Source organism: Bos taurus, chromosome 1 (assembly GCF_002263795.3).
Source record: "Bos taurus isolate L1 Dominette 01449 registration number 42190680 breed Hereford chromosome 1, ARS-UCD2.0, whole genome shotgun sequence".
Taxonomy (NCBI): Eukaryota; Metazoa; Chordata; class Mammalia; order Artiodactyla; family Bovidae; genus Bos; species Bos taurus.
This window is the reverse complement of record NC_037328.1, coordinates 126,761,623-126,789,416: the sequence shown is the minus strand read 5'-3', so window position 1 is coordinate 126,789,416 and position 27,794 is coordinate 126,761,623. Positions and strand designations below refer to the sequence as shown.

The 27,794-nt window shown below is 39.1% G+C and overlaps 1 protein-coding gene across 3 annotated transcripts in view; it reads right to left on the bottom strand.

The window, feature by feature from the left end:
• GK5 (glycerol kinase 5) overlaps positions 1 to 27,794 on the bottom strand; it is an 84,000-nt gene that overhangs the window by 30,742 nt on the left and 25,464 nt on the right. For all 3 annotated transcript variants that reach the window (NM_001035473.2, XM_024992195.2, XM_024992199.2), the window contains 7 exon segments: positions 665 to 791; positions 2,944 to 3,004; positions 3,201 to 3,274; positions 3,357 to 3,418; positions 3,956 to 4,031; positions 10,849 to 10,980; positions 16,084 to 16,177. In NM_001035473.2, the coding sequence (NP_001030550.2) occupies positions 665 to 791; positions 2,944 to 3,004; positions 3,201 to 3,274; positions 3,357 to 3,418; positions 3,956 to 4,031; positions 10,849 to 10,980; positions 16,084 to 16,177 (626 nt within the window).

The window sequence follows — 27,794 nt, the reverse complement described above, 5'->3', positions numbered from 1 at the left end:
AGAACAAATTCTTAGTAGTTGTTATTAAAATTCTAAATATACAGGACTTCCCACTCCAGTATTCTTGCCTAAAGAATTCCATGGACAGAAGAGCCTAGCGGGCTACAGTCCATAGGCTCACAAAGAGTCGGACATGACTGAGTAACTAACACACTCCCTGGTGGTCCAGTGGTTAAGACTCCATGCTTTCACCACAGGGGCTAGGGGTTCCACCCCTGGTCAGGGAACTATTAATAAGATCCCACATGCCATACTGTGAGCCAAAAAACAAATTAGAATGAAACCCTGAATACACATGCATCACTAGTTGAGAAGTACCAACCCCAAAAATATTCACAAAAAGAATAAATCCCAACACATGAAAGAAATTTTAGAGACCTAGAAAGATGGTTTAAATAAATATAACAAGTGTTAAAGGTAAATCTTTGAAAAGCTGACCAAAATATCCTAATCTTTCTGAATTTTTCCATAGAATCCTGGTTATTTCTTAGTGCTTTTAATTAAAAGAATAAAAGCAAGTGGGTATTGACTATCTCTAAGACGAATAATGAAAAATATTAGAGAATATCCTTAATATAAAATAGGAAAGTAGTGTCATAAAAGTTAAGTGAGTGAAAAAAAAATGATATTTCATTAACAAATAGGATAAATTCTAACTCCTTACCTCCAACACTCTGTTGAGGGTTATTTCCAGTATTAATATCTAAAAACGTCCCAGTTCCCATGGTTAACTTCACATCTCCTGTTTGAAAGCAGCATTCTCCAAACATGGCTGCTTGCTGGTCAGCGACCTGCCAAAACAAACAAATATAAGGTCTTTATGCCTTTAGCAGTGGTCCATTTCACTGTATCCCACTGTCTTACTCACTATAGTCTCATGGTTCAATACTTTCTTTCCTTTTTTTCTTTTTCCTTTAAACAAACTCCCTGGTGAGAACATAGCAACAACTATATAACAGGAGTCTCTCTAGGACCATAACATTATGTGGAAAACTAACATGTCTCGGGAATTTTTAGTGGGCAATCTACTTGACCACTTTGAAGAATCATAAGAATAATCTTAATAACAAAAGTCAGAATAAAATTTGTGCAGAAAAAAACAGCTAAGGTTCGTTATTTGCAACTTGCAAGCACCTTCATTCATTAGTCAAAATTACAGACCACACAAATTTCCCTTTTAAGAAGTAGCATAGGTGTGGCTCAGAGGTTAAATTGTCTGCCTGGAATGCGGGAGACCCAGGTTCGATCCCTGGGTCGGGAAGACTCCCTGGAGAAGGCAATGGCACCCCACTCCAGTACTCTTGCCTGGAGAATCCCATGGACGGAGGAGCCTGGTAGGCTACAGTCCATGGGGTTGCAAAGAGTAGGACACGACTGGGCGACTTCACTTTCACTTTCATAGGTGAATAAGTAGATGTAGGTTAAAACCATATATTTCCCAACCATACATTTTTGTTAAAAAGAAAAATTATAACTTCTTTTTTTTTTGGCCACAACACATGGCTTGTGGGATCTCAGTCCCCCGATCGGGAATTGAACTCTAGCCATGACAGTGAAAGTGTCAAATTCTAACTACCAGACCACCAGGGAACTCCCTATAACATTTGCTAATGTAATACATGTAGATATATTTAATATATATACACCACAATATTTTAAGAACCAAAACTCACCTGAAGAATGCTTTCTCACTAGTCAATAAGTTTTCTGCTGCTGCTGCTGCTGCTAAGTCACTTCAGTTGTGTCCGATTCTGTGCGACCCCAGAGATGGCAGCCTACCAGGCTCCCCCATCCCTGGGATTCTCCAGGCAAGAACACTGGAGTGGGTTGCCATTTCCTTCTCCAATGCATGAGACTGAAAAGTGAAAGTGAAGTCGCTCAGTTGTGTCCAATTCTTCGTGATCCCATGGACTGGAGCCCACCAGGCTCCTCCGTCCATGGGATTTTCCAAGCAAGAGTACTGGAGTGGGGTGCCATTGCCTTCTCCGAGTAAGTTTTCTAGTCATACCTTAATCTAAACCTGAGCCTACTCTGAGTTGAATAAGACTGATCTTCTCCAGGAATTTGTAATTTGAGAATTAAATTCCCGTCCCCTCACTTGACTCCTCCACCTACTGGAGTGATTGTCTATGTAGGGTCAGATGTTCTACACCTCCTCCTTAAGCTGTTACAGGAAATTAAAAGCAAGGCCTGAGTTTCTATAGCCAAGAAAGAAACCTCAGGGGCACTCCTGGTGGTCCAGTGGCTAAGACTCTGTGCTCGCAATGCAGGGGGCCTGGGTTTGATCCCTAGTCAGGAAACTAGATCCCACATGTTGCAACTAAGAGTTCACATGCCACAACTAAAGATCCTGCATGTATCAGCTAAGACCTGGCACAGCCAAATTAAGTAACTAATTACTAAAAGGAAACAAAGAAACCTCAAAAACCAGAAACAGCTAATTTTTCACTCATCCACAGATTCTTTACTGTCTCAGTAGAGGAAGGATTTTATAAAATGTAAATGCACTTTAAAAAATAATAAAAAATAAAATGCAAATATTTGTCTTCTTTATTTTAATTGCCCTCTCACAGTTTCTTATATTAATATAAATTAAGCACTGGCCCTATCACTGCTTCCTGTCTCAGAGTATCAAATATAAACCACATATTACTCAGACTACAACATTTTCTAAAAATTTAGCATAGTACTTTTCTGAAAAACAACATATAGAGAAGTCAGAAAAAGTTATAAAGAATTTCCATGATAGAACACTAGCCCATTGGTCCCCTTTCCAGAAAACAGAGAATCCTTCTGATTATATTCAGGGCCCTTTAACTTAAAAACAAAAACACACTCTATTCTGCTTGGACGTTTGTGTTTCTTAAACTAAACCTAACTATTCACAGATATTCATTTAGTTTATATACTATACAAGGAAAAATCCTCAAGTTTTCTACTTACCAAGGCCACTATTGGTATAGGCACACCAAATATCTCTTCATCCACTGATCCAAAATTGTGGCTTCAAATAAAATTGATTAAAAAGTAAGTTATAGCTCTAGAAATATTAATTCTAAAATTTAACATAGCCCCAAAAGTTATATAATGAACATACAAGCACCTTGGAGGTGTAATAGTGATAAAATAATTTTCCCCCCGAAGGCGAGGTGAATTCAGGGACAATTTTGCTGGTTTCTATATCTGATTTTCATTATTACCTCGTATCCTTCACAGGAGGCAGGAGAGAGAGCGGGATTGAAAGCAGGGAGGTAACGATCTTGCTCCAACACATCTGGGCATAAAAATATGTCATCAAAATCCTAGCTAAATTATACAAAAATTGGTGATTCAAAAAGAAGGGGAAAAAACTTTACCTCATATGGGTCAAAAAGTCCAGTTGTGCTGGCATTTGAAAAATCTGTGGCAAATTCAGAACCTAAATTTACATTGGAAATGATCTATTTATTATCAGGTAGTGTCAATCTACACTCATATCCTTATCAGTCTCAACCCTGCCTGCTCTCAAATTCATTCAAAATGTGCATTTCCAGTGCAAAGTCTCCAAAGCAATTTCCTGTTTAACGCTTTTAGGCACATTGTCAGCTCATGATTCCCAGTTTAAAGATGAGGAAAGGGGCTCAGAGAAGCAATGTGATTACCTACAGCTATATATACTCTAGGTACAGTTGCAAAGAAGCAGATTCAGTATTGAACTCAAGTCTTACCACTCTCAAACATAAGACTTTTCTCAGTCTTATGTTTGAGGTGTCATCACAATTTAAAAATCACTCTTGTCTTAGAAAATATCTGAAATTAATCTAGCTTTACAATAACAGGAAGTTATTAGGGTCCCAGAAAAAACAGGATGTCTGGGATATGGGGGAAAAAGTTTAAAACTTTCGCTTCTTTAAGATGAATGATTTCTATCAGTCAAATTCCAGTTACCTGAGCAGATCTATCAAATCACCTTTACCTTTTGTGAGCTTATGTAACAACCAGGTATCAACAGTCCCAAAGCAGCAATTTTCTTCTTCCACTGCCTTTTGCACCTTGAAAACACAACAGCACATGATCAGTTCAAAAGGGATAAACTGTTAAGTGCATGATCAAGTGCCAATCACTAAACACAGTATCATCCCATTTTTTATAAAAATTTATATACAGAGAAATAATTTCTAGAATTTACCCTCAACAATTCTAAGCAATTACTACAGAGTATGAAAGGCTTTAGTTTTACACTGAGCATGCTTATTTTTGTGATGAAGAAAAAGTGTATCTATTTCTTAGTTTACATATATGAATATGCCTAAATATAGAAAGTCTAAAGTGGGATATAGCACAATAAAGCTCACAGGTCAAATCAAAACAGTTGCTTGTTTCTGTATCACAAGTTAAGAATGCTTTTTTAATTTTATAATGGTTAAAAGAACAAAAAGAATACTTTGTAACACACGAAACCTGAAATTCAACTTTCCATTTCCTTTAAGTTTTACTGACCACAGAGAGCACAGCCACGCTCATTTCTTTCTGTATTATTTATGGCTACTTTCATGCTACACTGGCGGACTGGTTGCGAGGGAGTCCTCGTGACCTCTGAAAGCCTAAATATTACTTACTTGGCACATCACAGAAGAAATCTGCCAAAGCAAAAAAAGAATCAAAACCTTCTTAAACTAGCTAACAGAGAAACTGCCAAGCTTGTAAAGCTATCGTTAACTTACTGGAAAACAATTCCCCAAATCCTACTTGGTCATCTCTCCAACTCTTATTTGTCCTTTAAGACTAGCGTTTCCTGGATATGCCCAACCCAGCATCCAAGGACATCTCTCATACAGTCACTATCTCACAACACCATTCATTCCCTAAGCTCCTTAAGAGCAGGAACTAGATTCCATTTATAACTCCAACACCTAGGGACATCCCTTATCCCTTTCAAATAACAGATGTTAAAAAAAAAAAAACTTGCTAAATGAGGTAAAAAAACAGCAAATGCACATATTTAAGAATGAATTATATTTTAATAGTAGAAGGGATCAATGAAAGAAGATGAATGGCATAAGTTTTAAAAAGAGAAGTCACCTGTAGATTTCTTATAACAAGTATTTTGAAGAGTCAGGTGTTATATCACTTAAATATGGAGTGTGTACATACATGCATGCTAAGCCGCTTCAGTCGTGTCCAACTCTTTGCAATCCCTTGGACTGTAGCCCCCCAGGTTCTTCTGTCCATGGGATTCTCCAGGCAAGAATATGGAGTGGGATGCCATGCCCTCCTTCAGGGGATCTTCCAGACTCAGTGACTGAACCTGTACCTCCTGTGACTCCTACACTGCAGGTGGATTCTTTACCGCTGAGCCACTGAGGAAACCCTAAATATGGAATACTTTAAGTAAAATAATGATATTTGAAACTTTCTAAATTTAGAAATTGTGATTCTCTAATTTGTTTCAAATTAGACAAAGGTTCATCTGCATCTTTCTTTTTTTGCCATGCCATGTGTCATGATCCTAGTTCCCTGACCAGGGACTGAATCTGTGCCCCTGGCATTGGGAGTGCAGTGTTAACCACTGGACCAAAAGGCAGGTCCCCAAAGGTTAATCTGTATTTCAGCAAGTAGCAACAATGCCCACCAGGTAGTAAACTCACCTGTTCATTTAAAAACTACTTCAGGGCCAGCCCCTCTGATAGGCAGTAGGTCCTCATTAGGTTAGCGAGGGAGAGAGTAGTCAGGGCTTCCTAACGCAGGAGGACCAAGAGCAATCCTCTTCACATTGGGTTAAGACTCCAAATGACTCTACTCTAGGAGTAGGGGTAAACTAAAAGCTTCTTACAGGAACTCCATCTCAGCTTTGAATCATTTCAATCAAGCTGGATTTAGAAGAGGCAGAGGAATCAGAGATCAAATTGCCAACATCTGCTGGATCACAGAAAAAGCAAGAGAATTCCAGAAAAATATATACTTATGCTTCATTGACTATGCTAAAGCCTTTGACTGTGTGGATCACGACAAACTGTGGAAAATTCTTAAAGAGATGAGAATACCAGACCACCTTATCTGCTTCCTGAGAAACCTGTGTGCAGGTCAAGAAGCAACAGTTAGAACCAGATGTGAAACAATGGACTGCTTTAAAATTGGGAAGGGAGTATGTCAAAGCTGTATATTGTCACCCTGCAATCAAACCAGTCAATCCTAAAGGAAATCAACCCTGATATTCATCAGAAGGACTGATGCCGAAGCTAAAGCTCCAATACTTCGGCCACCTGATGCGAAAGAGCTGATTCACTGGCAAAGACCCTGATGCTGGGAAAGACTGAAGGCAGGAGGAAAAGGGGCAACAGAGGCTGAGATAGTTGGATGGCATCACCTACTCAATGGACATGAGTGTGAGCAAACTCTGGGAGATGGTAAAGGACAGGGAAGCCTGGTGTACTGCGGCCCATGGCATCACAAGGAGTCAGACATGACTTAGTGACTGAATAACAACAACAAAGTAATCAGGCATATGAGGAAACAAGAGAACATTGTGGCGGGGGTGGCTGGTGAGGGTGGGAAAGAGAAAGAGACAATCCATAGGAGTTACAAATACTAGCCATGGATTTTAAAATAACATGCTGATTTGAGGCATGGGGGTGGAAAGAAATTCTAAAACTTAAAAACGAAGAACTTAATGCTTGGGTTTTAATAACAGTGTATTAGAAACAAAGAGATAATAAAAGAGTTGGAAGACCAGTTAGATGAAAATACCCAAAATAAGGCCCATAGAGACCAAAGAATGGAAAATATGTAATAAAGAGTGGGAGTCAAAAAGGATTTAGTCAAAAGATCCAACATACATGTAAGCAGATTTTCAGGAGAATGGAGCAGAAATTTATACTTGAAGATAATAGTTGATATTATCAGTTTTCCAAATCAACAAGATATCAAGCAATGAATTTAAAACTTCCTACAAGGCCCAAGCTTACCAGGTGGCACTAGTGGTAAAGGATCTGTCTGTCAATGCAGGAGATGTAAGAGACATGAGTTCAAGCCCTGGGTTGGGAAGATCCCTTGGAGAAGGGAATGGCAACCCACTTCAGTAGTCTTGCCTGGAGAATCCCATGGACAGGAGCCTGGCGGGCTATAGTCCATGGGGTCCCACATGGTCGGATATGACTGAAGCAACTTAGTGTGCATGCATGCATAAGGCCCAAGCAGGATGTCACACTGAGATAAGTGCAGAAAATGTGCTTGATCAAGCCAACATCCATACATAACAAAATATCTTAGCAAACAGGAAAAGGAGAGTATTTCCTTAAATTTGATAAAGAATATCTAAAGAAAACCTATCATAGATTCATACTAAATGGTGAAATGTCGAAAGCTTTTGTTTCAAGATCAGGATGAGAAAAGGATCTTTGCAGTCATCCTTTCTAGTCAATATATATCCTGCAGGTCTTTATCAACATAAAGAATAAGAAATAAAAGTAGAGTCATATTTCTGTATCACATGTTATTAGGGAATTATAAATTAAACCAATGAGATACTACTTCACAACTATTGTGTTAGTCACTCAGTCATGTCCAACCCTTTGCGACCCCATAGACTGTGAAAGTGAAAGTGAATTCTCTCAGTCGTGTCCGACTCTTGTTGCCCCATGGATTGTAGCCTACCAGGCTTCTCTGTCCATGGAATTCTCCAGGCAAGAGTGCTGGAGTGGGTTGCCATTTCCTTCTCCAGGGGATCTTCCCAACCCAGGGATTGAACCCAGGCCTCCCACATTGCAGGCAGATGCTTTACCATCTATGCCAACAGGGAAGCCCATGGACTGTAGCCCACCAGATTCCTCTGTCATGGGATTCTCCAGGAAAGAGTAGTGGAGTGGGTTGCCATTTCCTTCTCCACTTCACAACCTCACAACTATTAGAAGAGCTAAAATCCAAAGTACTGACATCAAATGTTAGCAAGGATACGAAGCAACTCCCATTCATCGTTGGGATGAATGCAAAATGGTAGATCCACTTCAGAAGACAATTTGGCAGTTTCTTAACAAATTTAAAACATACTCTTACCTTATCATCCAGCAATTGCATACCTAGGTATTTACCCAAATGAGGTGAAAATTTATGTTCATATAAAATCTGCACAGTGAAACCACTGTGAATGATACTGTAATTGTAGATATACCACATTAATAATACTTTATAATAATGTGTCACTATTGATTAATCAATTGTAACAAATGCAGCATATTAATAACAGGAAAACTGTACTGGGGAAATATGGAAACTCTGTACTTTCTGCTCAAGGTTTCTGTAAACCTAAAACTCCTCTAATATTAAAATGTACTAATTTCTTAATGGACAAATGATTTATTTAGCTTGCATATATCTTCTTGAGTCAGTCTGGGTAGTTTGTGCAATTTCTAAGAAATTTCCCCTTTTATTTAAGTTATCTAATTTGCTGGCATACGCTTGTTCATAGTATTGTCTAATGCTTTTAACTTCAGTGAAGCTGGAATTAATATTAACTTTTTCATTCATAATTTTAGTTATCTGGATCTTCTTTTTGTTTTTTCTTTTTCTTTGTCAGTCTAGCTAATCTTTTCAAACCCACTTTTGATTCTGTTGATTTTTTCAACTGTTTTTCTATTCTTTATTTCAACAGTTTTCACTCTAGTCTTTATATTACTTTCCTTCTGCTTGTCTGGGTTTTCAGTTTGCTCATTTTTTCCCCCAGTGTCTTAAGATAGAATATTAGATTTGTTTTAACATAGTCTCTCTATATAATATAGTCTTAATCTATATTTCCTTGTAAACACTATTCTTGGTACATCACATTTTGGTATACTATGTTTTCATTCATTTTCATTCATCTCAAAATATGTTCTAATATCTCATGAGATTTCTTTTTTCAACCGATTATTTAAAATGCTTTGTTTAATTTCCACGTAGTTTTGAACTTCCCAACTTTCTATTACTTATTTCAAATTTCATTCCTTTGTAGTTGTAGAAATACTTTGTATAATTTCAGCCCTTTTAAATGTATTGAGACTGTATTATGGTGTATAGTCTATCCTGGAGAAGCTTCCATACACCCTTAAGAAGGATGTGTATCCTGTTGTTATTAGCTTTCTATAAAAGTCTATTAGTCTAGATAGTTTATGCTATGGTTCAAGTTTTCTGTTTCCTTATTGATCTTCTCTCCAGCTGATCTACCAATTATTGAAATGGGGTACTGACATCTCTGACTACCACTGATGCATTGTTTATTTTCACTTTTGGTTCTGCCAATTTTTGTTTTCTGTATTTCAGAACACTGTTATTAGGTGCATACAAGTTTGTAATTGTTGTGTATTTCTGATGGATTGACTTATTATTATAAAATGCTCTTCTTTATCTTTAGTAAAACTTTTGTTTGTTTTTAAAGTCTGTTTTATCTAATATTAGAATGGTCACTTAGCTTATGGTTGCTGTTTGCATGGACATCTTTTCTATCCACTGACTTTTCAAAAAAATATTTCACTGAGGTATAGCTGATTCACATTGTTGTATAAATTTCTGCTATATAGCAGAATGATTCAATTATATATATGTATATATATTCTTTTTCATATTTTTTCCATTACAGTTTATCACAGAATATTGACTGTAGCTCTGTGTGCTACAGAGTAAGTCATCCTTGTCATCCTATATATTCTAGTTTGCACCAGCTGATCTCAGACTCTCAATCATTCCCTTAACAACTCCCTCTCCCCCTTGGCAATCACAAGTCTGTCTTCTGTATGTCTGTGAGTCTGTTCTGTATAGTAGATTCCATCCATTTACTCTTTTATTTAAGTGTCATTTTGACTCATTTACCAGCCTTTTGCATTTTCTTTTTTGGGGAGGGGCATGCTGATCAGGGACTGAACCTGGGCCCCAGAAGTGAAAGCCCAGAACTCTCCCTCCAGACCACAAGGGAACTCCCCATTTAATCTTAACTGATCTGTTTTTCTGGTCTAAAGTATGTCTCCTGTAAGATAGCACACAGTTTGATTTCATTTTTTTAATCTAGTCTAAAATCACAATGAAATATCACAACCAACCCACCAAAATGGCTAAAATTAAAGACTGATAATATCAATTATGATGGTAAATGAAATTAAAATCTCTCATTCACTGCTGAGGAGTGTGCAAATTGACAAAAACTGGAAAAACGTTTGATATTATCCACTAAAGGTGAAAATATATATACACTTTTATGCCCTAAAAAATTCCATTCCCATGTATAGATACAATAGAAATACATTTACAGCAATAGAAATACAGAGCATTATTCATAATGGCCCCAGACTGGAAATAATGCTAATGTACATGAACAGAATGGATACACACACCCTGGTAAAATCACATGCTGAACACTAAATTACAATGAGAATATAATAAAATTAATGTACACACAGTGCTATATTTCACAAATATAATGCCAAGCAAAAGGAGTCAGATACAGAAGAATAAACACTGCATGATTCCATTTACAAAGTTCAAAAATATTCCAGCAAAGAAACCTACGTGTAGTGTCCAGGAATAAACATGTAAATTACAAAAATGGAAAGAAAATGTCACACACAGTGCCACCATGTTCTATTTCTTGATTCAAGTAGTGTTAAACAGACGTTTGTTCCACAAAATATCACTGAGTGGTAGGTACATTTTGGTTCATTTACTTTTCTGTATGTGACATGATTCACCATTAAAATGGTTTAAAGAAATATTGAGTAAAGATTCCTTGTCTTCCATCCCAATGTGGTAGACACAATTTTCCCTCAAATAATCAAATTAATGTCCTTATTCCTTCCATTTTTTTCATTCCTCAAACACACACACACACACACAATCTTTTCTTACCTCAGTCAGGTTCTGCAAAATCCAGGCCAATCTCAAAGAAACATGCTGAGTTGTGAAAGTGAACAAACTGGCTGCTAGAAATTGTTTACTTCTAGTGAAAAAGTGCAGTACTCGGCAGGAACTGTGTATGAGCTATTTTTTTTAAAAAAAAGATATTTTAGGAAAATGTGTTTAATGGCGTTTGATGTTTCTATATCAATTCTATACACATGCAAACAAACTCAACAGCAAACAACTTCTTTAATTCCTTATATAGTGTCCTCAGCACATAAGGAAATCAAGCAAAGCACCCTAAGAGGTCAATTTGCAGTCTAAAATATGAAACGTGACACACCTACTATGAATGTCTTCAGAACACTGCAGGCTCAAGTACTTACAAAAACCTTTGAAAAATAACTATTTTATACTTCTTTACCTATTTTCAACTATGGAAGTAAAGCAAGAGGGTCAAGGGAGAAGGCTATTTTTCTATTAGAAATATATTTTTAATCAACTTAGTATTAACCCAGAAGGGAACTTTCCCTACACATTAAGTGTTTAAAATTTGGGATGAATTATTTTATTTAATACTATTTATATTTATCTAATGATTAAAGATGAAATATACAGTTTTAAGTTTACTTCTTAGTAATGCAAAATCTTTAATTGGAAAAAAAAAAAAAAGCCTTATACAAAAAACTAGCATTGAGTTTCAAGGTTTGTAAGACATACTAGAAAAAAACCCCCAAAACAACAAAATAAACATGTATCCTGCTACCTAATGACAAAGATGCAGATGGATGATTCAACTTCTGAAACTGATGTTTTACAAAAAATTCAATTACAGAGAATTTATCTACTTGCATTTTTCCCTCGGTTATTCCTACTCCTCCTCAAAAGAAATTGAAAGATTTTGGTTTATTTAAAATAGAAATACAAATTTATTTTTCCTTCATTTTTGGCATAAGGCATCAATCAATAAATGTGTAGACTCAGTTCTCTCATTACAGTTTCGTTCTTCATTTTTTTTTTTGAACAATAGACTTCAACTTTTTTCACCTTTTCTTTCTTTTTGATGAGAGCATTTAAGTTCTACTCTCTTAGCAAATTTCAGTTATACAATATAGAATTATTAACTATAGTCATCACATTACACGTTAGATTCCCAGACCTTATTCATCTTATAACCAGAAATAGTACCCTCCTTTTCATCCTGTTCAGTACTCTGACCTTCTGCAGGCCAACCTTCTGCACTTTACATTACTTATTAAATACAAGACTTTTAAAAAAGTATTTAATAATCCTCTTTCTGATGTGTTATATGTTAAGAAATGCTTCAAACTGAAGTTCTTCCTCTACAAGCAACTAGATTTTTCTCTATAAAGACTTAGATTTGGGATCCTTCAGGGATCTTCTGTTAAAATGTAGATACTTTGGTGGGGGCACACAAAAAATATTAAGACTTCTAACACCTGCACTTTTAGTCAACATACGAACAATGAACACTTTTGTTCATATACTGAACAACTATTATTGAGTGCCTTCCAAGTCCCAAGAACAGTGCTAAGGCCCTGAGAAAATAAAGCAAACAGGCAGAATCCCCGTCTTCTTGAAATTTACATTCTAGCAGGAAGAGACAGGTAAATAAGTAATCAAATCAATAAATGAGATCATCCAAGAATACAATGGTTCTAAAATGAACCCCTATTTAATATACTACTAAAAAAGAAAAAATGCTATAAGTTATGTTGTGACATAATGCTAAGATATAATTCATGGTTAAAATGACCAAAAAAAAAAAAAAAATCCCTGATGATTAAAAATGCATCCTGTTTAAAAATCATCGGGCTTCCCTGATAGCTCAGTTGGTAAAGAATCTGCCTGCAATTCAGGAGACCCCAGTTCAATGCCTGGGTTGGGAAGATCCCCTGGAGAAGGGAAAGGCTACCCACTCTAGTATTCTGGTCTGGAGAATTTCATGGACTGTATAGTCTGTGGGGTAGCAAAGAGTCAGATACGACTGAGCAACTTTCACTTTAAAAATCATTCTTTTCAAAATTAGAAAAAATACACATCTTATAACTCATACACTGCTGGTGGAAATGTAAATGGTACAACCACTCTGAAAAAAAAGTATAGCATTTATTGTCTTATAAACAAAACACACAATTACCCTATATTCTAGCAGTCATCCTCTTGGGGTACTTATCTCAGAGAAATGAAAACTTATGCTCACATAAAACCCCATAAGCAAATGTTCATAACAGCTTTATTGGTAACAGCCCCAAACTGACTCTAGCACAGATGTCCCTCAACAGGTGGCTCATGAATAAAACTCGGCAATAAAGCAGAAAGGAGTACCGACACATGTAATAACTTGTGTTCTCCAGGGAATTATACTAAGCGAAAAATGACCCAGATTAAAAAAGGTTATGCTGCACGATGCCACATGTCTCACATTTTTGAAACGAGAAAAATTTGAAATGAAGGACAGATTAGTGGTTGCAACGAGCTAAGGATGGGAGAGGGTGGGGAGGAACGCAGGAGTGAGGCCGATGTGGTTATAAAAAAGCAGCACGAGGGGTCCTTGTAGTGATGAAAGTATTCAGTGCCTTGACTGTGGTGCCAGGTAAACGAACATGCGGAAAAAACTACAGAAACTAAAACACATACACCTATAAACAGAGATGAGTAAGAGTAAAGCTGGGAAAATCTGAATACGATCTATGGAATATATTAATGTCGATATTCTGGTTTAACATTATGCTATAGTTTTGTGAAATGTTACCACTTGAGAGAAGGTAAGGGATCTCTGTATTATTTCTTACAACTGCATGTGAATCTACAATTGTCTCAATTAAAACTTCAATTGAGAAATGTGTGTTAGATCTTTGAAGTTGAGGACTGTTGTGAAAGAAAGGACAGTAATAAAGACTGGATTGGAGGCAGGGGATGTTGCTATAAATAAGATGGCAGAGAAGGGCTCCCACAGAGGAGGGGACGGCGAGCCGGGCCCCGACGATGAGAAGAGTCCAGCCATGATGGTGGAGGGGGTCCCTTGCAGGGATGAGGGCTTTAGGGTGAGAAAGGGCTTGAGGGCTGGCAAAACGGGAGCCTAACCCTTAGCAGCTTCAGGGAGAGCGGGGTCTGGAAAGAGGTCAGGGTCAAACTATGATAAGAAGTTAGGATTTTATGCTAAAAGCAAAGAAAAGCCTTAGCAGCCATTAGGCACGAATCAGGACAACAGTGAGAAGAAGCACTGGTGCCTGGAGGAGACATGGTGCTGGGAAATGGCCCCATGCGCCAATTTCTTCATCACTTTGCCTGGGGACAGTGGTGGCTAAACTCACTACCTTGGTGCCAGCTCTGACACATTCTCCCTAAACATTTCCAAGAACCTCCATCACTGCTGTCACCACAAGGATCTGGAAAAGGACAGTTACAGGGTAGGGTTCCTTCAGCAGGACCGGCTCTGCAATTTTGTGTGCTAAACTCTTATGAATCTGTTTGTATGCATTTCTCTGCTAGGAGAGGCCCAAAGTTACGTCATAGACATGTTCGGTATCAAGTAGCCAAAGTCCTTTAAATGTTCAGTTTTGTGCCTGATGCCAGTTTTATGTCACAGCTTGAGATTTGGGGCTTATTCTACAGAAATAAATGTTCTCACAATTTATTTTCAAGGGCATAAACATTTTAAACACTTCAGTGACCAACTTAAGTGAAGTGAAGTGAAGTGAAGTGAAGAAGTGAAGTGAAGTGAAGTCGCTCAGTCGTGTCCGACTCTATGCGACCCCATGGACTGTAGCCTACCAGGCTCCTCCGTCCATGGGATTTTTCAGGAAGAGTACTGGAGTGGGTTGCCATTTCCTTCTAGAGGGGAACTTCCCAACCCAGGGATCGAACTCGGGTCTCCCGCATTGTAGGCAGACGCTTATCATCTGAGCCACAAGGGAAGCCATCTTAAGGAATCGAATGTCTAATAAATTGACTGATTAAAAACTAAAATTATATGTTAAAGTATTACACTGCACATTATACACAGTACAATTTTAAAGTATTCCAAAGTTCACAACATTTCCTTATAATCCCTTTCAACACCCTTGCTCTTTCTGTAAACAGCATCTCTGATATTCAGCTTCACAAGCTTTTAAGGGAGAATACATTTTTATATATTAAACTAACAAAAAAATCAGTGTGGGTGAGACTATGGCAGATATGCTTCATTCATGTATTACTGTCATATTTATAATATGTTGGGTTGACCAAAAAGTTGGTTTGGTTTTCCCTCATGATGTTATGAAAAAGCCAAACAAACTTTTTGGCCGACCCAATATTTGGACTTGCTTTTCATATAAAATTAATGTCTTCAAACATTTATCAAGGAAACCTGATGTTCCAGACACTCCCCTATCCGTCACCTGGGAGGGGCAGCCTAGCTGAGAAAGCATTTAACTGTGTGGTATTAGAAGCATTAAAATAATCAATACTGCATAGTTAGTCTTACAATTATTGGAGAAGGAAATGGCAACCCACTCCAGTGTTCTTGCCTGGAGAATCCCAGGGATGGGGGAGCCTGGTGGGCTGCCGTCTATGGGGTTGCAAAGAGTCGGACACGACTGAAGCGACTTAGCAGCAGTCTTATAATTAATATTTAGTATAATATAATAACATTTGGTCTTGATTATAAGACCAAATACTGCAGGTATCACATTTGAGGGGCTGGAAAACTGCCTTCCTCTTCGACTCAGTAACCTCACACTTCTGAGTGATGTATCGCAACCGCTGCCCATCGTCACCAGCGCTGTCACCGCCTTACCACGTGCCAGGCATCATGCTGAAAGACTGCGGCAGTCAGGCAGTCAGCTAGTTATCTACCTCAATATCCATTCTCCACTTTCATAACTATGTCCAGATGATAAAATCTGGACATGGTCTGTACCTATACTGGACATAGTCTGTATTTTTTCTATTTCTCCAGGAATAAGAATGAATTCTCAGTAACTTGTGAACCTCTGGCCCACCCCAAATCGCCTCAGGACTTCATGAAGAGTAGCTGTTAAGCACTTCAACCCGCCACACATACTTCTGGGTGACTCCTATTAAATTTCACTAGTATGGGGAGTGTGCATGTGCATGTTATTCTCTTCTTAATGTCCTAAAACATCATCAGTAGATTATATAATTCAGCATACAGCTGAAGAATATATACGGGAAAAATAGTAACATCCAAATCACAGAACATAAGAAAAAGATTACCTTCATTAAAAGAGAACCATTCCAAGATTTTACAAGTTCAGTAGCTCGTAGGTCTTGCCAACTAATGAAGTTGTGGAAATGCTTTCCCGTTTTCCTAAGAAAGATGGAAAAAGTATTTTGAGACTCATTATAAATCAGTGACTACATTATATAAAAGACCTGCTGCCACAAGAGAAAACAAATTTAGAGGTCAAACTGTAATTTCAACATATGATTTAATTAGGTGGGGCTCTGTAAATGTCTCTTTTTGATTTGACAAATTGAGCACACTTTGTAACAATTATGTGATATATAGCATAAATTTTTCAATCAGATTCTATCCAAAAAGTTATCCTTTTTGAAGCATGACAATGTGGGCACTTCCAAAAACAAAGCAAAACTGATGAAACATCTTTAAAGAAGCTGATACAACTTTAAAAGCAAGATAAAGAAGCCGATGCTTTTTCCTTTCATTGTACTTATCTTGATAATACACAATCAGATAAAAACTGTACCTACAGGAGTGCTGAAATGTAGCCTTATCCTATTTTATGCTTCTCAACTTTAGGACTGGTTAGCCACTGGCAACCTACCCGGCTTCCCAAAATTTGTTCAAAAAAATAAATAAATAAATTCAACAAACTGGGTCAACACTACAATGAAAGTATAGCCTTAAGAAATATAGTAGAAATAAATACTTTTTCCTTTGAGGCTCCTGCAAATCAATCACTGTCATCCACTCAGCTCCAGCATCCAGCCCTGGCTGGCCTGCTGTCTTTCCTCCAGGAGGAAACATTACCCCTGCGTGACCGTGAAAGTGAAAAGTGAAAATGTTAGTCCCTCAGTCATGTCCAACTCTTTGCGACCCCATGGACTGTAGCCCACCAGGCTCCTCTGTCCATGGAATTCTCCAAGCAAGAATACTGGAGTGGGTTGCAATTTGCTTCTCCAAGGGATCTTCCCGACCCAGGGATTGAACCCAGGTCTCCCGCATCACAGGCAAACTCTTTACCATCTGGGCCACCAGACCACGTTCAGTTCCCAAGACTGTCATTTCCAATGCTTCTTTAGCAGTCCTCACCCAGGGTCACATCCTCAACTTTACCACCTGGAAACATTCTACCACTGGTATTCTATCACTGTGTTATAAACCTGAAACACTGTAAATCAAGTATACTTCAACTGAAAACACAAAATAGCTTAATGAGAGGAAAATTCTCACAGTATAATATTAAAGGAAAAAAAGCAGGATTAAAAACTTTACCTATATTGCAATTCTAACTTGTTAAAAAATAAATAAATTAGGCAAATTAACCAAAACCCCCCCCAAAACTTAACTTTGTAATATATCAGTAGGCATGTCTTGCTACTGGATTGGCCAAAATGTTTGTTTGGGTTTTTCTGTACCATCTTATGGAAAAACCTGAATGAACTTTTTGGCCAACCCAGTATTATTTCAGTTCTCTCAGTCTTACTCCCTAAATACCTTCCCTTCCTTTAATCCCTCAAACATCCCCTTTTCTTCCTGAGACCCCTACCTAGGTTTACTTTCCTACTGGGCTTATTTACATGTTCTTCCACTTTAATGGGGGCTTCCCAGTGGTAAAGAATCCACCTGCCAATGCAGGAGACACAGGAGACGCGGTTCGATCCCTGGGTTGGGAAGATCCCTAGAGGAGCAAATGGCAACCCACTCCAATATACTTGCCTGGAAAACTCCATGGACAGAGGAGCCTGGTGGCTACAGTCCATAGTCACAAAGAGTTGGACACGACTTAGCGGCTGAACAACAAATCACTTTAACAACTTGCCTTCACATGCTATCAATTCTTTTTTTAATTGTGGTAAAATATACATAACATAAAGTTTACCATTTTAACCATTTTTAAGTGCACAATATAGTGTGGCATTAATGTTGTGTTAACAGAGCCACTATCTCCAAACACTTGGGCTGTTTCCTCCTCCTTGCTACTGTGAATAATGCTGCTATAAACACTGCTGTAAAGTATCTGTTTGAGTCCCTGTTTGCAATTCCTTGTGTACATATCGAGGATTAGAATTGCTGGGTCATATGATAATTCTATGTTTAGTTTCTGATGAACTGCCAGACAGCTTTCCACAATGGCTGCACCATTTGACATTTCAACAACCAGTGTATAAGAGTTCCAATTTTTCCATATCCTTACCAACACTTGTTATTTTACATTTAAAAACTTATAGCCATCCTGGGGGGTGTGAAGTGGTACCTCATTGTGGTTTTGATTTGCATTTCCCCAACAAGAATTTTTCATGTTCTTATTGACCATTTGAATATTATTCAAGCCTTTGACCATTCATAAATTCGTAACTGGGTATAGGTTTTGGTGGTATGGTTGAGCTACAGGAGTTATTTATATATTCTGGATATTAATCCTTTACCAAATGTACAATTTGCAATATTTTCTACCATTTTGTGAGTTTTCACTCAAAGTGTGAAAACTGTTTTTTTCTTTCTGGTTTTCACTTTTATTAATGGGATCACAGCATTCCCCTACATCATGAACAGAGTACTTCTTTTTCCTTGAATGATCCAAATGGTCACCATTATTACTCCTACCAATCAGAAGAGTGATTCTCCATTTGTTTTAGTCCTCAGTCTTAAATGAAATTAGAAGCCAAACAGCAAGACACACACCTTTCACATTACATGTTTCAGTCAGTTTTCAGAAATCAAATTTAAGATATCAAAGGCTATAAACTTTTTCAGACACATTTTTAAATTGCACATTATACATTATGCCAAAATAATTTCAAGACAACTTTATTTCTTATTATTTTAGATTAAATTAGGGTAATTCTGTTTCTATTTTGGAGAATTCTAATAGTTAAGAAAAAAATTTTTTAATTACTCATCATAAACAGATAAAAACATTTTAATAGCATGCTTTGATGCACAAAAGTTTTTAATTTTCAACTTTAAAAATGTTTTTAAAGTTCAATTTATCTATTTTTTTCATTTGTTAGCTGTGCTTTTGATGTCATTTAAGAAATCATAATAAATCCACAGTGATGAAGATTTCCTCTACATTTTATTGTAAGAGTTTTATAGATTTGTATTTTAAATTTACTCATTGATCCATTTTTAGTTACCTTTTCTTTAATGAATTTTTATTTTTTAAAATTTTTTGGCTGCATGGCATGCGGGATTCTAGTTCCCAACCAGAGACTGAATTTGTGCCCCCAAGAGTGGGAGTGCAAAGTCCCAACCACAGGACCACCAGGGAAGTCCCTTGACTTAATTTTTATATTTGGTATATGGAAGGGTGTCACTTTATTCTTTTGCATATGGATGTCCAGTTTTCTCAGTATCCTTTGTTGAAAAGACTCTTTTTTCCCCATTGCCTGGTCATGGCTCCCTAGTTTCTATGGATTGCCATAACAAAGTATCACAAACTGGGAGGCTAAAAGAATAGCACTTTATTCTCTCCCAGTTCTGGAGGCTAGAAGTCCAAAATTATGGTGTTGGTAGGGCCGAGCTCCCTCTGGAACCCGTAAGGGTGTCTGCCCTCATCTATGCCTAGTTTCTGGTAGTGTGGATTGTCACTCAGTCATGGTCGACTCTTTCCGACCCCATGGACTGTAGCCCACCAGGATCCTCTGTCCATGGAATTTTCCAGGCCAGAACACTGGAGTGGGTAGCCATTCCCTTCTCCAGGGGACCTTCCCAACCCAGGGATTCGGGGGTTTGCAGCAATCTCTGGCGTCCCCTGGCTCACAGCCACATCTCTCCTATCCTCCTTCTTCACAGGGTAGTGTCCCTGTGTCTGCTTCTCATGAGGAAATCAGTCACATTTGATGAAGAGTTCTTCCCTGGTGGCTCAGAGGGTAAAGCATCTGCCTGTGATGTGGAAGACCCAGGTTCGATCCCTGGGTTGGGAAGATCCCCTGGATAAAGAAATGGCATCCCAATCCGGTATTCTTGCCTGGAGAATCCCATGGACAGAGGAGCCTGGTGGCCTACAGTCCATGGGGTTGCAAAGAGTCGGACACGGCTGAGCGACTACACTTCACCCTACTGCATTAACACCTCATCCTAATTAAATAACTACATTTTCAATGACCCTATTTCCAAAAGTGACTGCCAAGGCACTACTGTTGGTTTTATTGGGCCATTCCCCCAAATCTCCCCCACTTTTATGTGTGAGATTACTGAATCAAAGAGTAAGACAACTTTCCAGCTCCTTAAATGTGGCGAAACTTGCTATATTTGATCTTGTAATCAGTACCGCATAGTGACTGTTCTAGTAACTTTTGATGCCACACAGTCAAATGCCTTCTCAGTTAGGGTGTCCCTACTAGGTGGTGCATGGAATGTAGTATCAGTTTTCCTTGATAAGTATTTGGAGGTGTCAATTAGATATGAAGCAAGCATGAATATATTATAGAATATGACAGCAATGCATGACTGAAACAAATTTGCCATCATCTCACCCACACTGATTTTTTTGTTAGTTTAATACATAATAACACATCTTGCTTTAATAACTTGTGAGGCTGAATACAGAGGGGCTGTTTACAGGAAAGGCAGAGCAATTAAGGGAGTTTTGGCAAAACTAATACAATTATGTAAAGTTTAAAAATAAAATTAAATTTAAAAAAAATGGCATGAATTCTGAACTGTATGGTTTTATACTGTTTGTAATGTGTAATTTTATACCTTCATACATAATTTCAGTTTGTAAATGATAAATCTATCCAACATTCCTTACATCAACTAGTTTTTAACTCAGGTCAGTGAGATTCTTCTCTTTTTATATTTTTAAAGTTTGTTTATGTGTGTATGTACGTATTTGGCTGTGTTGGTCTTAGTTGCAGCACGTGGGGTCTTCACTGCATCATACAGATCTTTCTTTGCTGCACGTGGGCTCAGTAGTTGCGGCACTCGGGCTTAGTTGCCCTGAGGCATGTGGGATCTTAATTCCCCAACCAGAGGTAGAATCCACGTCCCCTGCACTGGAAGGTGGATTCTTAACTACCGGACCACCAGGGAGGTCCCTCAGTGAGATACTTTAATTTTTCATTCTTTTGAAAATAAACGTGGTAGCTCTAGAAGTCTGTTTTTCCCACTCCTCAGTCATTGCCAATTCTTTCTTAACTGAGAGCTGCAGCTATCAGTTTGTGACTTTTCCAAACTGGTCCTGCAACCTGTGTATTCCTTGTTATGTGTGGTCACTGATGTTTCTGAAGCTTCTGTTATCTTTCCTATGTGATCAGCTAGGGATCTGACACACATTTTCTAAAATGTGCGGCCCCCAAATCCCAAAAAAGGTACTGGCCCTTTAAATCTTTCAAGTGATGTGCCAAAGGAAGCCACTGTAGCTGAGAGGGCCAGAGCCTAGGTAAGCATCTGTGCCAGTTCTGCAGGGCATTGCAAAATCCACCAGAGTATATAGGCCCAATTTTTTTAAGTTCAGTTTCCATTGGAGGATAATTGGTTTACAACGTTGTATTGGTTTCTGCTGTACAACAGTGTGAATGAGCTGTAAGTATACATGTATCTCCTCTCCCTTGAGCCTCCCTCCCATCTAGCCCCACATCCCACCACTCTAGGTTGTCACAAAGCACTGATCTGAGCTCCCTGTGCTATATAGCAGCTTCCCACTAGCTATTTCACACGTGGCAGTACACATATGCACCAACGCTACTCTCTCAATTTGTCCCACCTTCTTCCTCCACTGTGTCCACATTCTGTTCTCTACATCTGTGTCTCTATTCCTGACCTGCAAATAGGTTCATCAGTACCATTTTTCTAGATTCCATATGTAGGCATTAGTTTTTAATTAAATTTTTAATCATAAAAATATATGATATTTGTTTTTCTCTTTCTGACTTACTTCACTCTATTCAATAGGTTCTGCATGTGTGCATGCTAAGTCTCTTCAGTCATGTCCAACTCTTCGTGACCCTATGGACTGTAGCCCACCAGGCTCCTCTGTCCATGGGATTTTTCCAGGCAAGAATACTGGAGAGGGTTGCCAAGCCCTCCTCCAGGGGATCTTCCTGACCCAGGGATCGAACCTGTGTCTCTTATGTCTCCTGCACTGGCAGGCAGGTTCTTTACCACTAGAGCCACTAGTGAGAGGGTAACAGGCAGGAAGGCCAGGGGTCTCCAAATGGAGGAAATAGCCTGCAAGTGTCAGACATTTTTATCTCTCTTAAGCGGCAGGAGGAAACAAACTAGCAATATTTTTTCCTTCTCTATACAAATTTAAAGGGAGGTTTCTCTTAAAATACTGTGTTGCCATAAGGACACCTGGTTTCGCCTGAAGTTAGCTATTCTCGAACCTAGAGATAACCAATGCCTTTTTCTTATGGAAATGTTCGTCTTAAGCTATGCTAATGTACTATGCCTTTACCCCAGACTCTGTCTCCAAGTCGGTTCCGCCTCTTGGCCCAGAACCTACTTGACAAACCAGTATGTTATACTCAGATATTGTTCCCCTAATCTATGTAAATGAAACCATTTGTATGGTGGTCTGCCCTTCTTCAAGATTCAAGTTAATCATTTTATGGCCCAGGATAAACCATTTGGTGCCAAGATTATCCCAAAATGCATCTTATGGGTGAGGGGCCTGGTGCCATTCTGAATTTTAAGACATTCCTTTCTTTCATTAACAGACTGCTAGTGACTATATAACATCCAGCTAAAGACTAGCAGGGGGGTACTCTTTCTGCCCCTTCTGATGCCTATGTCAGAAGCTTTCTCTATCTCCTTTATACTTCAATAAAACTTTATTACACAAAAGCTCTGAGCGATCAAGCCTCGTCTCTGGCCCCGGATTGAATTCTTCTCCTCCGGGGGCCAAGAATCCTGGTGTATTCGCGTGATTCAACAACAACCTTTCACTAGGAACCCCAAATCTTTGTGGGACAAGATTCCCATGACCTGCCCTGGCACCTGCCCTCAGTCCTGGGAGGTGGGCTGCCTTCCCCACATATGCAGTAGGGCTGAAGAATGGAGCTGGTGGCACATGCCATCTCTTCCCCAAGGACAGGGGTCTCTACCTTCATCCAGCAATCTGCAAGTTAATATCAGGACAGGTCAGGTTCCAGAGTTCTGAAAGAGCTTGTTCCAGTCTTTCCCAATCAGCAGTTGCTGTGGTGGAGGGACCAATCTCTACAGCTTCCCACTCTACTATTGTGGTGATGTCACTCTCTATCCCTGGACTTTCAAGTTACCTACCTACCTTTTCAATACCTAACCTGGGATCACTCTTTCTTCTGGGTTCACTTTCAATGTCAGAACCGCTGAGAGAAGCTGGAAAAAATCATATAGCCTTGTTAATTGGTACCAGCCCCTACTTATGAGATATAAGCTCATCTCCTTTCTCAGAGTCAGTAAAGCTGATGAAAGTCTTTCTTGTATCCCTAATCAGTTTCCTCTCCATTCACCCTCAAGGGCCCATCTAAATGTTCACCAGATTTCTCAAGCCCTAAGCCACCACTGGCTTCTTGTTTCTCAAAGGAAGTCAGGACGCAGGGAAGGACCTTCCTCTACTCCCCACTCCTCCACCAGTTACCCCTTCAGCCACTGTGGGTCTCTCTTGGTCCAGAGGAGAAGCTTTCTTTCTCCAAGACTAAGGCTGGCACCTCCATTTGGACTCTCGGTATCCATGCTTTCTACTACTTCATTTCACACGCATTCCTTCAGCTGTCTTCTCTAAACATGCTTAAATCTCCCCATCTTTGACCAAAACCAAAATTCCTGATGCAGGATGCCTCCCCACTCAGCTAAGCCCTCTTGGTGTTTCCTCATCACCTCCCATTATCTCAACTACATATAATTCGAATGCAGTTTAGATTCCCAATCATTCATGAAAATTATATTCACCATGGCCACCAATATATTCCTTTCTATTTCTCTGGCAGCATGGCTTGTGGGATCTTAGTTCCCGAACCAGGGATTAAACACACACCCTTGGCAGTGAAAGTGCAGAGTCCTAACCACTGGACTGCCAGGAAATTCCCCCTAATATATTTCTAATTCCCAGATTTACAGGATCCTTTTCCATCATCTGACTTGACCTTTCTGCAATACTGGCTTCAGATGATCACTTCCTCCTTCCTAGAAGTCACTTTCCTAAGTCTCCATGGTACCACTGCACTGTTTCTCCTCCTGCCTTTCTAAGCACGTCTCTTGAGTCTTCTCTGCAGATTTTTCTTCCGTTGACTGCCAGGTACATGCTGGTGTTTGCCGAGGGCTGCATCTGTAGTCTCTTTCTCTTTTAACTAGCTGCCCTCTCAGAAAATTGACACACTCATAGACTCTCCCAATCCTCATCTCTAGGGCCAGTCTCTCACTTAAGTTCTATCCCCTCACAAACAAATAACTGCCTTCCTCCTATCTCCCAAGACCGGACTTCCCTGGTGGTTCAGTGGTTAGGACTCCAGGCTTCCAATGCAGGGGGCACAGGTTCAATCCCTGGTTGGGGAAGTTCTGCACGTCTAGCAGTGCAGCTAAAACAAAACAAAACAAAGATTGCTCACGCCATCTCAAATGCAACACGTCTAACCAGACCTGCTGCTCCTCTCCCTCTGGCGTGTCACTCCTGAGCTAACGGTATCTTTCTGCTGCTATAGCCAAAAACTTGGGTAGGGAAGGTTCATCCTAAGTCCTCAAAGTTAGTTAAGTCGCTCAGTCGCATCCGAGTCTTTGTGACCCCATGGACTGCATTCAGCCCACCAGGCTCCTCCATCCTTAGGATTTTCCAGGCAAGAGCACCAGAGTAGGGTGCCATCGCCTTCTCTGAGGTCCTCAAAGAGATCCCTTAAATCTTGGGAGCTTACATTCTAGTTGGGGTTGAAAAACAAATGAGTTAATAAATAAAACACAGAATTTCATACAATGAATATGCTTCGAAAACACTGGCATGGTAAAGGAACAGAGTAACTGGGGATGAGGTGACTTTTTGATATGAAATCAAAGACCTGAATAAGCAATAGCCTTCAAAGAGACTTCTTAGTCTCAGCCTTACTGACCTCAAATCCACTGTTCTTGCTACTTGAGAGTGGCATTGAAATATATACATTATCATGTGTAAAACAGATAGTTACTGGGAAGTTGCTATACAACACAAGGAGCTCAACCTGGTGCTCTGTGACAACCAAGAGGGGTGGGGGGACGCTTAAGACACAGGGGATTCACACACACACACACTATGGCTGATTCTCATTTTTATATGGCAGAAACCAACACAACATTGTTAAGCAATTATCCTGCAATTAAAAAAAATATATATTCTTTCTAGGAAATTCCCTGGTGGTCCAGTGGTTAGGACTCTGCATTTTCACTGCCAAGGGCATGGATTTGATCCCTGGACAGGGAACTAGGAACCTATAAGTTGCATAGTATGGCCAAAAAGTGAAAAAAAAAAAAGCTAGAAAAAGAATGTTCTTTGAAAATATAAAATTGATAACATTACTCTCCGGCCTAACAGCTTTTGACAGTTTCCCACTGCTTACAAGGGGCAGACTCTCTACCACAGCCAACGGCCTTCTCTGGTCCAGAGCCTGCCTTCCTTTCCAGGTTCATCTCAGTCAGAGCCCTGAGAGACTACATATGCCAGGTGCTGTTCTAGGCCAGGACATGACAGACAAAAGTCCCAACACTCATGGAACTTCTTTCATGAGAGAGATATAATTTTTAAAAAATGTTAATAAGTAAATAAAGTTTTTAGATATGAAGTGATTTTAGATATGAAAATTTTTAGTGATGAACAATATGAAGAAAATATAATGGTCAAGTTATAGGGAGGTATTAGGTTGGTGCAAAACTTAACTGCGGTTTTTGCCATTTGATATTGGAATACATTCTACATAAATGTGGTTATGTTATGTATCATTTTTATGTGCATTTCTCACTTTTTTTTTTTGCTAATGACTTATCACTTTCTGTTTATTTTATATTTATTTTAGACTAGTGAAACGCTGTTAGACAAAAAGGAAATTCTAGAGATTTTCTTGAGTTCAAAATGGGTCGTGTAAAGCAGTGGAGACAACTCACAACAACAACGCACTTGGCCCAGAAACTGCTAAAGACTGTACCATGCAGTGGTGGTTCAGGAAGTTTTGCAAAGGAGACGAGAGCCCTGAAGATGCAGGGCATAGAGGCTGGCCATTGGAAGTTGACAACAGACCAACTGAGAGCAATCTTCGAAGCTGAGCCTTGTACAACTACATGAGAAGCTGCCGAAGAACTCAATGTCGACCTTTCTAAGGTTGTTCAGCATTTGAAACAAATTTGAAAGGTGAAAAAGCTCAGTAAGTGGGTGTCTTGTGAGCTGAAAAAAAAAAATCATCCTTTTGAAGTGTCATCTTTTCTTATTCTATGCAACAACAACGAACTATTTCTCTATCGGATTGTGACGTATGATGCAAAGGGGATTGTATATGTCAACTGGCTATGACCAGCTCAGTGGATGGACCAAGAAGCTCCAAAGAACTTCCCATAGCCAAATCAAACTTGCACCAAACAAAGGTCACGGTCACTGTTTAGTGGTCTTCTGCCTGTATGAACCACTACAGCTTTCCACGTCCCAGAGAAACCATTACATCTGTGAAAGATGTTCAACAAATCAATGAGATGCACCAAAAACTACAACGCCTGCAGACAGGACTGGTCAACAGAAAGGACCAGCGGCACACTGTACCACCAACACTTCAAAAGATGAACAAACTGGGCTTCATAGTCATCTGAATATTCAGCCTTCATATTCACCTGATTTCTTGCCAACAGACTACCACTTCTTCAAGCACCTTGATAACTTTTTGCAGAAAAAACACTCCCATGACCAGCAGGAAGCAGAAAATGCTTTCCAAGAGTTGGTCGAATCCCAAAGCACAGCTTTTTATGTTGTAGGAATAAACAAACTTACTTCTCATTGGCAAATAAGTGTTGACTACAATGATTCCTATTTTGATTAATGTGTTTGAGCCTAGTTATAATGATTTAAAATTCACAGTCCGAAACCATAATTACATTTGCACCAACCTAATAAAACAGTCAGGGAAGGTTCCTTAGAAATGCTCTTTGAGGTGAGGTCCAAGTGAAAAGAAAGGTAATTTCTTGGGTAAGATGGCTTCAGGCAGGGGGAGGAGCAGGTACAAAGCCTGCAGCTAGCAAAGTGTTCAAGAAACATCAGCAGGCTGATGCGGTTGTAGCACATGTAGTAATAACTCATGTTTCAACATTCACTCAGCAGTGACTTAGGTTTGCCTTCACTCTATCCGTGGAGAAATGGAGGGAAAGCAGAAAAGCCAATATTGTAAACGAATTGCTCGAGCCCTCTCTAACACAGTATACTATTCTGTGGCTCTAAATATATTTTGTATCATAAATAATTAGTGAGAACCATTAACATAAGTAGCAAGTGCCACAATAAAAGATGTATGTGGTGCTGGAGGAACATAGAGCAATGTCAATACTTGCATCACCAGAGTATAAATTCCTACAGAGCTGCTGTTCTGATTCGTCTTTATACTCAATTCAGTAGTCAGCCCAATGCTTTACTTTCAATGAGCCAGTTACTGAGTGAACTGCGACGCAACGACTCATGGTTTATACTACTAATTGGCACACACCCTGGTCCGAGGTTAGTTGGTAGAAGCTTCCCTGAGAGACACAGTGACGGGAGAAAGAAAACAACTCGGGATTTTTTTTTTTTTAGAACAATCAAAATGGAAGAGATAGTTAC